Genomic DNA, 13,039 nt, shown 5'->3' on the forward strand with positions numbered 1-13,039 from the left:
CCCAATATAAAAGTGAGGATGAGTATGTCAGAACTAAAGCATGCACATTATGGATCCCCCAATATAAAAGTGAGGATGAGTATGTCAGTCCAGAAGCTTGTACTGTGTTAGCAAGTAGTGAAGCCAGGATGAGGATGTCATTCTCGAAGCATGCTTATACATTGTACAGCTCGGGTGAGCATTCCATTCTTCTCTAACACTTCCATGCTTCTGTCCTCATCGTGTACAGCAATACAAAGTAAAATAAAGCAAGCATTTCTTCCCACAAACTTACCTCCATGTGCAGCCCCCCAGCTAAGTACTATAAGACATCAGGGTGTCCCCAGCTCTGATGTGTGCTCGGTGTCCCATCCCAAGCCCTGCACTTCCGTCAGCTGTGTAGTTTCCGCTGGTGCATGGTCCGCAGGACAGTCCCTGGGATGTGATCCCTATGTGTGTCTGCGGAGGATCCAGTTACAGGGAGCTGCGTCACATCACATGCTAATTGGAGCTATTTCAGGGAAGGAGAGTGGCACAAAGCTCTTTATTTGTTGTATCCTGATGATGGTGGGATGTCTGTGATGATCACACATCTAGGAGCTGTGTAGAAGACTTCCCATGGATTGATCCCTACAGGGCAAGGCAGCTCTAATTGGTTTCTCAATGAAAGCTAATCAGCTATTCCCAAAAGGGACAGTGGATTAGCACTCATCATCAGACTGCTCACCCTCCTCCTGATTCCAGTCCATTCAGCAATCAGTGGGCAGAAAGTTCACCAGCAGGCACCTACTTTTTTTTCTTTCCCCCATATAGAAGAAGGAGACTTCATTTATCTGCTTGTCCTGGGATTGTGTGACTACTTCCACCATGAGTGACCTAGAAGAAGACTTCGCTAAAATCCTCATGCTGAAGGAGGAGAGGATTAGAGATTTGGAGAATCGTTTGTTAGAGAAAGAAGAAGAGATCCAGGAACTGAAAAGGAAACTGCACAAGTACCAGTCTGTCCTAGCCATGCCCAGCAGCACCCAGATTGGACCAAGGACCACCAGGGCTCAGGGCATCTCAGCAGAACCTCAAAGCTTTAGATCTTACCATGACCTCACCAGGCAATCGTTTAAGAAATTCACCAAGTCTGAAAGGTAGGAGGACCTTGTGCACACATACAATCACTGCTGTCATTATCATGTGTTCTTGTATTCTTCTAATCCTTGCAGAGCAATGGGTTAATTTTGCAGGATGCTAAGCAGGAATCTCTCTTTGTGGATTACAGAAAAAAATTGGCAGATCCAAGGTTCACAAAACATTAGTTTGAAAATAAATGGCTGATTTCCAGGTCTAAGCAGATAACTCCAACAGTGCCAAAAATCACTCCAAAAACTTTTACACTTCCTGTTATAAAGTTCCACCTACTTTCCTGTGTGTGACTGTAATAGCAATCTATAGCAGTGCTTGCTTCTAAGGTTTCCATTGTATCTTACGCAGAGAGGTTGCTTTAAGATGTAAGTGAGCCACAGACAATGGTAAAGTAGCATCGATCTCATCTGTCATTTAAGCCCCCTTTGGAAATTAAACAGAGGAAGTCCAGAGCATTATTGGCTTTTAGAAGCTGCGAGTACATGGCTGAAAATGCATGTTTCAGGATATTTAATATCCCATTAGCAGTTCTCCTTCCCCTCCCTCTCCTGCATATTCTGCTCATCAGATCCCTCAGCTTCCCTGGCTGCACACTTCAAAAGAGGACCAGATATGAGGACAGTGACACAAAGCTGCATTTCTCACACTCTTCTCTCTATAGCTATGTGTCTGGTCCCATGCATATCTTTTTTATATAACAAAGTCAAAGGAACTGATAAAGAGGGACCACAAAGCTCTGCTGGGATGAGATAGATGACATTGCAAACATAGCAAAGGGTTAAAACCACCAGCTGCTTAGATGTCAACATTGGGAGGTTAACCCTCTGTAGAACAACTTACTGTTTACTGGAAAAAATCCCACATTAAAGCACACCTGTCATGTCATAAATAAGTGGGCTGCTATTGCTGTGTAGTGTGAAGGATGCCATCCTTCTGAAAATGCAGGCTGTTATTCTTATCTAAAGTAATCTGCACCCAGTGAAATCAGGATTTTGGATTTGCTACACACGTGTAATAATTGTCGTTAGAAAATGAACGATTAACGACAGATCAACAATTAGGCACGATTATAATTGAACGATCTTATAGTGCACAATTCTGTACATGCTGAAACGATACGATCGTTCAGATATAATCCACCAATAGTGTACACACACTAGATATGATCGTTTGAATGATGCAGGAAGTGACATGTATAGGAGAAAGTGTACCGCAGAACAATCCACGATCACTGAACGACCGTACACACAATAGATAACGAACGATCCTCACCCAATCAGATCTGCCAGGACGGTCGTTTCCAGCGACATTCCTCGTTCATTGGAGTCATTGTGAACTTTTTTTGTTAACGATTATTGGACAAATGGTCCTTAGTCGTTCATTTCTAACGATAATTGCACGTGAGCGTAGCCAAATACAAGAGGGTTGGAGGCTGTAGGATAAGCATGACAGTCAGCTTTTTTAGAAGAGTTCAGCAATGGCAGCCTATGTATTTTGCTTGTGGCAGGTTTGATTCAAGGTGATTTTAGACCTTAGGTTTATTACACTCCATATTATCTTGAGCTAGGTATGCACAGTTATGTGATTTTTGACTAATGTATGCTCCCTTATGTTAGCCGTATACCAGTAAGCTTTGTCTGCTCACCACAATGTGCCCAAAAGATGTTCCCAGCACACATATAGCCAAATCTTAGACAAGTATCTAGACCGGCCTTTCATAACCAGGGTTCCATGGAGCCCTAGGGTTTCTCCAGAGGTTGCAAAGGGTTCCTTGAGCTGTAGCTGACTGTCCTTTCTGATGCAGTGCCTGTATAGTTATTATTATTATTATTATTATTATTATTATTAAGGAGGATTTATATAGCGCCAACATATCATGCAGCGCTGTACAAAAAATAGAGGTTGCAAATGACAGATGAATACAGACAGTGACACGGGAAGAGGAGAGGACCCTGTCCCGAATGGTCCCAGGTATGACTTCACTTGGCCACATCCATGACACTAACAAACCTCATAGCTATCTGTAAGGGTAGCATTCTTACCATCACCGTATGGAGGGACATTCTTCACACTGACTTTCAACATAAAGGCTTTTCCTGATGAATTTATTTTAGCAGGGTGTTACCTGAGACCTATACATTTTTTAAAGCTTCCTTAGGGGTAAAACGATTGAAGAAGGCTGATCTAGACTGTCAGGCCCCTATTTAAACACCCAGAACATACATGGGCCGATGTGGTTATTTTCTGCCAATGTTTATTATTGCTACCTTATGGGATCTGGCTGCTACTAGATAGACAGCGGTCACACGGGGTACCATTTTACTTCCAACGTGTAAACCCTTATTAAAGGGTTACATTGAGGCTACCGTGCATGACCTTTTAAAAAAACGCTAGTTACCTGGCAGATCTTATAACTTTAGTAGCTTGAGTCGTAAACCGAAAGCAAGTACTGACTTTTTCAGTTTGAATTTTTGTACTGTGTCAGTAACTATTTGTCGAAGCCAATGTCTAGGCATAACAAGTCAAGTGTAGCCACTAATGATAAGAAAACTTAGAATAAAACTATTTTTAAGACTTTTTAAAAATACCTTGCCACCCATTATGGAAGGATGATACAGCATTAGCTTTATATATTTGTTGTAAATACAATGTAAAGACTGCACACAAGTTGTGCATAATGTAAGTTACATTAGATACATCGTACAATGATGATTTGTAAATGGAGTACATATTACATAGCAGGTATCACTCAGTTTACTAATATTGAATCAATAAATGGTTATTGGGTTATTGTTAGTCTTTGCCTTGTTGGTTTAGCAAGTCTGTTAATAAGTTAAAACACTAAAGCTTGGATATTTACAGCTAATGACATGGCCTTAGATCTTTTGCTTGTATGATTTACATTTAGTTTTAACTAGCATAGCCCACCCCCTCCCCCCATTCCCATGCTGATAGTCATCACTGTGAAGCTTATTTACAATCCGAAAAAAAAGTCCTAAAATACTGCTTAACCCCTGATCACATTTCCATAAGAACGCTCTGTATTCAAACAGACATGCAAAATATAGCCGGAATGTGGACGTGTGTTAAAATAGTGAACAGTTGTCGGATTTTAAGTAGTGGAACTGACAAAGGCCAATGGGGCATGATTGGAGTAAGAGGTCTAATATAGATGCATCCTGTCTGAAATAGTAAAGATGTGGTCACAAAAAGGTCATGGACAGCGTTATATTCGGGGCAATGTACCCTTGAGGTGATCATCACTGTATCGGATTATTTTAAAGTATGACAGTTTGGGATTCTGCCCCGTAGAGCACCGCTCCCACTTTAATCTATTTTGTCTTGCTCCAAGTGCCGCTATTTATTCAGGCCCATGACACTAGGGAATGCGAAAATTCCATAGCAGTTTTTAGGTCTTGCTATACAATGATGTAATATAGCCGAAATTGTGCTTGTCCTGATCTCTTGATGAAAAGGCCAAATACTGCACTATCATCCTTACTCTGGATTTCTTAGAAACTGCTCTGCCAAAGCCAGATGCATTTGTCTTAAATCTGGATGGCTGATCAAGCATTTCACTATACAGTGGCTTCCAGTTTTTTTGCCCTAGGCGAGAATTTGTCAGCTTGTATCTCTTTCAGATCAGAGTCCTTTTTGAGGGGGTTCTTAACGTGACAGGTATGTGAACAGATGGTCTGATCAGGAAGTCAATCTATTTGTGCTCCCCTTGGCTCATGTTCTAAGACAGGACAACTAGGTAAACCATGCAATCTTTCCTAAAATGCACTTTGCGGCTACAGCCTGATTATTTTTTTTATTGAAAACTCACGCCATATTTAAAGGGAACCTGTCATGTAGTACACATATATGAGAAAGCTCTAATGTTGGCAGCTAATACCAAACAAACCCCATAATAATTCCATGCAGTAATATTACCTGCAACAATGATGGCTTCATTGGTGCAGAGTTGGTAGATGGTACATAGGTAAGGGAATATTGCTTAAACTTACACAGGGTTTTTTTTTCTTGACAGGGTCTCTTTAAGGGAAGCAAATAAAATGTACCTAAACCCAAAAACAAAAAAAGTAATATACTACAGCTTCCCAGTCCTTACATTGGGTGGCAGATACGAGGGCTATAGGACTACACAATCCTGCCCCTTTACTATTCTCTAGAAATGGGTGTGATTTTTGAGTTAATAAAAAATGTTTTTTTAGATTAAGATGTAGTTTTCTAATAATAATACACTTCCAATAGTATAGCTAGCAGACCTAAAGGAAGCAAATAAACAAAGAATATTGTTAGGGTTTACATACATTTTAAATGTTTAAGTAGAAACTGGGGTAGGGGGAAGTGTGTGAGAACAACATAGTGCGTAAATCTACATATGCACACTAGATACCTGCTCAAGGTGAACGTTCATGAACCTCTCAGGTGAAAATCTAGCATGTGTACAGCAGTCCTCTGATGGTGATTATCCACCATGTCATTAACATATGATTGTACTACCCTTACAATCATTACAATATGTGCATTCTTGTTTAGATTGCAAGCTCTTTCGGGCACGGTCCTCCCCTCCTCCTGTGTCATTGTCTGTAATTTGCAACCCTTATTTAATGTACAGCACTGAGTCATATGTTGGAGCTATATATACAGTGTAATAATATTATACCTACCAACAGCTACTGTATGTAGTGCATATTCCTGCTTGATTGGATACAGACCCATAGTTTAGACCGGTGTTCATACTGCATATTAGGACTGACTGGATTACCAGTTTTTGTAGGAAGATTGAATAGTGAGATTATATTATGTATGGTTAGTTTTCAAGATGGGATGATCCCTGTTTTTCACCTGACAGTAACATGTTTTGTTTTGTGAAACTGCACTGGGACTGTTTTATAGTTAGTTTAGTCCTAACTACTTCTTAATGTGTCCTTCCTTAAGCCATATACCATCATTTTAAAGTATGGTTTTTTTTTAACATTAAAATGTTCCTCGTGGTTAGCACAGGTAAATGAAGACCTTCAGGTGTAATTGAAAAAGTTTATATTTTGTGTAGCAGTGCTGAAGCATGTGGCTTTATATGTGTGGTTAGCTATTACACTGGCTCTTTAATAATTACCTACAATCTCCCAGTAAAGAATACTGAAACACTCACAGCATAGCTGTTACTTGTCATACACACATAGGAAGACAATTAGCAGCAAAGTTGTCCTATATCTCTACTGACTCTGATAAGATAATGAAGTGAGTGATGTTGACCAATCACATATGCTATTAACATAATTGCCATCATTCTCTTTTTCTACAAATGCTTCATCCAATAAATGGTATTTCCTAAAAAAAAAGAAGTAAATGTGTTTTGCTTGCTTAAACAAATGTGTCAATCAAATACATCTTTTGGCTACTGGAAGGTCTAAAGTAGGTTCAGTCTGAAAGTCTGTTTGAAATTAAACAGCCTGAGTGCAAGTACAATTATTTTTTAAAGCAGACTCAGACTCCAGTCAATTGAGATATATATATATATATATATATATATACCCCCACATATACAGTATATGACAACTTTCTGAAATGTTGCATACCAATATACTTGAAATAATTTCTCCTATTATAAAATCCTATGAGTGCCAAGTTGCTACATCAAAACTATTTATAACTATAATTATGTTTAAGATAAGCCATGCAAACATCGGGCCTGATTTATTAAAGTTCTCAAGATTGAAGAGGATAAGTTTTTATGGGACCACCTGATCCAGCAAACCTGAAATGGCTTTCATAAATTTTTTATGCCAGGTGCCAGGTATGCATACGGAGAAGTCCTTCCTGTTCATGTGAATGATATTCTGCACGTGGTAGGGAAAATTTGGTGTCTTCAAAAGAGGAGAATGGCGGAGGGAGGCTGGATGAGGGCCTGGAGGAACATCAGGTCTTCTTTTGGTGTAATTCCCTTCCCAGGATGAGCGGCTTTCTCTCTCTGTCCTTTATGCATTCCCTAGATTTTGTTACGTGGATTTATTTTTGAATAAGGGCTATATACATGGTGACGGGCTTGTGCTTCTTGGCCTTGTTTAGTATAGGTTAGGAGTTTATGTGAAAAATATTTGATTTCTTTGCATGAACTTGAGAGATTTATATTTAAGTTTGGTATATTACCTAATTTTTTTTTGCTTTTTATGTATATATTGTAAATATTGTTTTAATATGTGGTTGCAATGCTTCTTTTAATAAAACTAAATGTACTATTTTAGAATCACATTATTTGTTGGAATATTTTAGAATCCTTATCAAGTTCCTTTTGATGTTTCTGCTAGAAAAATTCTCTCCATTCATTCCAAACACTGGCTATTGTAATTTCACATAATGCTGAAAAATCTGTATTGCTATCTCTCTGATACACTACTAGACAAGTGACTCAGCAACACTTGCAGTTCTCGGTAGAAGGACTTTATTTAGGATCTGATATTGATCATTTGGTTCTGTAACAAATCTCATAAAAGATGAATATTGCTGCATTTAGAGGGATTATGAATACCTCCTGGTAATGATAACCTTGAAAACTATAGCAGATTACATTTTGCCCATTCATATTGATATTTTTACAGAATTTATGTAGGAATTATCTTTTTCCTTTTTACAGAGCTAGGTTTTAAAAACAGGCATTTACATGCCAAATAACCAATGTTCCTTTATCTCTGCCTATAACTATGGATAAATATTTAAAATCACACATGCCCAAAGATCCTCCATGCGTATTTTATTTCCATTACTTTTTTGTTTGACAACTGACACAATAAAGTGTCTCACACCATCCACCCATTCACCTATCCATCCATCCATTCATAATTCCATCCACCCACCCACCCATCCGTTTATACATCCATCCATCCATCCATCCATCTACCCAAACCCATCCCATTCCCTGCTGAGGAAACAGTCTGTGTGGACTTCATCTGTGCTATCCCTTACAAAGATGTTTAATAAACATTAGTGTACTAAAAATGTTAAAATGTCCTTGGGTATTCAAGCAAATATTATTTCTTTCATACATAACATTGTGGGGTAATGTTTATAAACATTTTCACATAGTGAATTTGTTCAGTGAAAATATATATTTGTTTATTGGGAATTGAGATGGTCACACAAACCAAAAAGATAATTAAAAATGGGCAATAATATGTTAAAGCAGGTAAAGCATTTAAACAAAACAATACAAAAAAACACCAACAGGAAGGTTGCTTATTGCAGATGGGACAGGTGATGTCTTTTCTGCAATAAACTCACCCCTCCTTGCTCTGGCACCGGTGCTATGGCCGAGTTTAGGTGTTTGTCCAACTTTATTGGCGAATGTGGAAATATGGAGTATGCCAGGATACTTGGCATCGTACATTTAGCTACGCATACACTGTACATTGCAATAGTATTTGTGAACAGGAAGGTAAATATTTTTTTATTGAAAAAGACATTGCTTGTCTCTTTTGCAAAAAACAACTTGTCTGCTAGAAGTTTTTCATTTTTAATATATAGTTCTGCTTAAATGTTTGTGAATAGTATTAAGTAGTTTCTTCCCCTATGAGTGACACACGGCTCCCCGCGCATGCACGGTCCAGAGCCTGTAAGTTTTCAAGAGCGTTCATAGAACAACTTCACTTTGCAAATTGTTTGTAAATACACCTGTATATGTTACCTTATCTTTCTGACAAGGTGAATATTTCAGCACTGGGAATGGCCGGATTTGGCACCAACCAGGCCAGCTGCTCGAACTAAGAAGTGTTGGTCATGCTGAACTGTGCACATATGACCAGCTCATCCCTTTATGGGGTAATATCCATCAAGGATGTGTCATACATATTTCATATGCAGAGAGGGTTATTCCTCTCACCTATTCTCTACTTTTGACAGTGATCATAAAATAGTTATAGTATAAATAATATCAAGTGATTAGGTTACCAAATTCATTTGCAACATGAAAATTAAATTCTTTTTGTAGCCACTCCTTAAACTGAAAGTGAACTTGAAGCGCCTACTTTTTATACACATGCCGGATTAACCCGGTGATGAGCTATCTGTACATATAAAGATATGTTTTGTATCACAATACATTGTGGCATAGCTTAGAATACTCCTTGTAATGTGTGGCATTTGTAGTGGGGGGTATGTCATGCCTATGGCATCTGCCTTGGCACATAGCACAGCTTGTAATGAAAGTAAATCTCTTTGGATAGTGAATGTAAAGTGCATCTCTAGAGCTGTAAATAGAGGATATTATCTAATTGTGGAGATTGGCTAGTTCAATGTATCTGTCAGAATAGATTTCAACAGAGTAAAGTTGCTTTCAAACACAATCCCACTTTAGACGGCGTGCTCTTCTTTCACACTGTACATAGGGTAAACTTTTTTCCTTTTTCCACTCAGCGTTTGGACAAGTTCTTTAGAATGGAGGCCATAAAGTTTATTTTAGGCAGGCTGACTCATTATACTTTTAAACAGTTTTGACAGGTCGAATATATGGACATTGTAATTGTATGTGGAGGGGGAGGGGTAAAATCAGATGCAAAGAAAATTAACACTTGCAATGGAAATGATCACAGAGAACTGTGTGACAGCATCAGCATGCAGTGCCAGACTTTAAAGCTAGCTGTTGGTCCCATAGGACCCTATTTAGCAATTATCACACATATAAAATGATGACATATTATACTTCCTGCAATTACATCATGCATGATATAACAACATGTGTCTTATGATGCTTTACTCATTGCTTCTGTGTATAGAGAGGCTATCAAGGACATTTACGTAAATGTATATACATTGTACTTTATATTACTAGAATGTATATTCTTTTATACTATTGTTATTTTAGACAACCTTTTTTTTACGTCTTTGAAGAACCATTCTTTGTTTTAGTATATGTAGTTCATAGCAACAAAACCTTTTTTATAGGCTGCCTAATCATAAAAAAGTCACACTCTTTAATATTACTTTGGACTCTTTTTTGTTTTGATTACGGCACGCTCTGGCCTTGGTTATTTCACAAAGATTCTGCAATGTCACAACATTTATGTCCATAGTTTAATTATTTTTTACTCAAGTTCTGTTGATGATAGGAGAGTCAGACTTCTGCGTAAAGTCTTCTCCAGCACATCCAAAAGATTCTTATTAGGGTTAAGGTGTGAAAATTATGTCTCATGTTCCCTGAACCACTTTTTCACAATTTGAGCCCAGTGGATCCTGACATTGTCATCTTGGAATATGCTCGGCCATTAAGGAACAAAAAATCTATTTATGGAAAAACCTGGTCATTCAATATATTCAGGTAGTCAGTTGACCTCACCCCTATTTAATGTACAGCACTGCGTAATATGTTGCCGCTATATAAATCCTGTTTAATTTATTGGGCAGATAATGTTGTTTAACCTAGACCTGACCAACTAAAGCAACCTAAGATCATAACACTACACCCACAGGCTTGGCGACTTATTTAGCCAGACAGTGTTTTTCTTATTTATTAGGGATTTTTTTAGCCTTTCTTAGGAAATACTTTTTAAAGAAATGAATTTTCAATGCCAAATGTATAATCTATATTTGGCAACATTTCCTAAATGTGAATAATTTGCTTTATCATCCTCCTAATTATCATTATGCAACACAAACAGCTAAGTGATTCTTGTTCTAAAAGGTTTAAATGATTTAAAATGTTTTTAAGCTGATGCAACATTGTCAGTTTTGCAGTAAATTGTGAATTAGCACTTTGATCTTTGTATCAATATTTTTAGGATCCTCCATAAAAAGTTGCTGTTTGCTTTAGGTGAAATTTGTTTTCACATGAATGAAAGATCATTTGTGATTGGCTGGTATGATTTAGTGCTCTGCATATTCCCAAATAAATGAAGGCCATAGTGTTTTTTCACAGAGGCAGCCAAGCAGAGCGACCCACATTCTTAACACACCAAGTTATGGGACACATTCATACTGTAGATTATGCCAGTGTCAATTAGGTTTTAAAATAGTCAATTTGGAATGTATTTTTAGTCCTGGTATTTCAAACATTTTAGCTGCATGCTCTGCTAATCAAACCCTTTTTGCTGAATATTAACTGTGTCCGTAGAGACCATTATCCATTATTGTCCAGCAGACAGCTTGCACTTCACAAAGCTGTTTTCATCATTATTTCCATAATAAGATTATGGTCGAAAAATATATACACAGACTAAGCTGCAGAACAAAGTGTAAGCACTGGACAAATGCAATTATTGGTTGTGTAGGTTTTTTTTACTTTTTTTTTTTTTTAAAAAATCACGTTACAGCAGTTTAAACCATCAGGTCATGTTGGAATACATCAGAGATGTTTAATGAAGCTGACAAACACATGAAATTACAAAATTAGTCATCTGAAAAACTACACCCTACTTTTTAACATATATAAGCAGGTAAACATATCTTCATTTGAATAGTGCCTAAAGATAAAGGCAAAATATTCACATTGTGTATTCTTTGTGTATTCACATTGTGAGTTGTAACACACAACCAATATATCACCTCTTTAAATCAATGACATAAGAATCAAGTGTTCCAGATTAGGGGCCAGTGATTGACAAATTCTTAGGGAGTATGCATGTAGAAACAGTCTTTTTAAACCTGAGATTGGAAATGTTCTGTATGCAACTGATCCACTTGTCATAAATATGCCAAATTCAAAAGGGATTTTAAGGTTTTTAGATTATTGCAGATGCTGAAGAGTTTGGCCCAAACCAAACATAATGTTTCAGGGGAATTATTCAATACCAACTGTGAAGTACAGTGATAGAAATGTTATAGCTTATGGTTACTTTGCTGCTTCAGGACGCAGCCAGCTTGCAGGCATTAAATCAAATATAAATTCTACATAAACCACAATGCAAGTTCATCTACCTAAAAGATCATTAAAAAAATCTTTCAACACAATAATGACCCAAGCACACAAGCAAATCCATCAAGGAATGGTTTAAAAAGAGGAAATCAAGGGTTATATACTAGCCTGTCCAAAGTTATAATTTAAATCCTATTGAAACATTATTGGATGTTTGATAAGAAAGTTTCTTGAAGGAAAGCCAAAATCGTAACTGAAGGAAGAAAGGGTAGGGAAGGGTACGGGAAGTTTCATCCCACATCCCAAAAAACATGCAGTATTTTTAATCGACATTCCATCAAAAAATTGTCCTTAGAACACGTTAATGACATATGACCATGGTGGGGGCATTAGTTTGTGAGCCCCTTTGAGGGACAGCTAGTTATGTGACAATGGACTTTGTAAATCGCTACGTAATATGTTGATTTGGTGTAAGACAGGAAACAGGTGGTAGAACATGTTTTATTTTTCCATGGCCATTTCTGACACACTGCAGTAAACATGTACTTTTTCTGATGACCTGCTTTGGTTTCCCATGCATACAGTGTAGTATTAGTGATGAGTTTATTGAGGCTGAAAGAGACAGTTTTATTGAGTGACAGAGGCTGCAACAACACAGCCTGAAGCTTGTTTCTAACAACAGCTGTTAAAATCACAGAATTCCCTTCTGTGGCCCTCATTCTAACACTCTACCACCTGTAATGGCCACAGCAGGAATAGCTGACATACTAGTCATGAAGAGTCTTGTCTTCTATGTCCACTATATCCCGTATTGTTTGGCAGCAGATAATATCCAGATATTCCAGAAAATAAATTGTTCAGGTTCAAAACTGGAACTGCCAATCACACAGTCCTGTGTCTTTTGTGATTTACTAAAGATTTTCTAAAGATTTACTAAAGTTACATTGGGGTTGCTGTTGGAGTAATCTTTAAACAAATAGAAATTACAATTCTGCACTATGTTGTAATACTGCTGCAAAAAAAAGAATACAATATATACAAAAGTTGTTAATGAGAATGAACATTTCATTTTAA

The 13,039-nt window shown here is 37.5% G+C and overlaps 1 protein-coding gene and 1 long non-coding RNA gene across 2 annotated transcripts in view; one reads left to right on the plus strand and one right to left on the minus strand.

The window, feature by feature from the left end:
• Positions 1–522, minus strand: part of LOC140338923 (uncharacterized) — a 22,803-nt gene extending 22,281 nt beyond the window's left edge. Inside the window, exon 1 of the long non-coding RNA XR_011922341.1 lies at positions 275–522. This is a non-coding gene — a long non-coding RNA (uncharacterized lncRNA). The remainder of the gene's footprint in view (positions 1–274) is intronic.
• A 41-nt stretch (positions 523–563) lies between these two features.
• Positions 564–13,039, plus strand: part of PRKG1 (protein kinase cGMP-dependent 1) — a 513,859-nt gene continuing 501,383 nt past the window's right edge. The window contains exon 1 of the mRNA XM_072423233.1: positions 564–1,118. Coding sequence (XP_072279334.1) covers positions 847–1,118 — 272 coding nt within the window. The 5' untranslated portion in view covers positions 564–846. The remainder of the gene's footprint in view (positions 1,119–13,039) is intronic.

Source organism: Pyxicephalus adspersus, chromosome 10 (genome assembly GCF_032062135.1).
Source record: "Pyxicephalus adspersus chromosome 10, UCB_Pads_2.0, whole genome shotgun sequence".
NCBI lineage: Eukaryota > Metazoa > Chordata > Amphibia > Anura > Pyxicephalidae > Pyxicephalus > Pyxicephalus adspersus.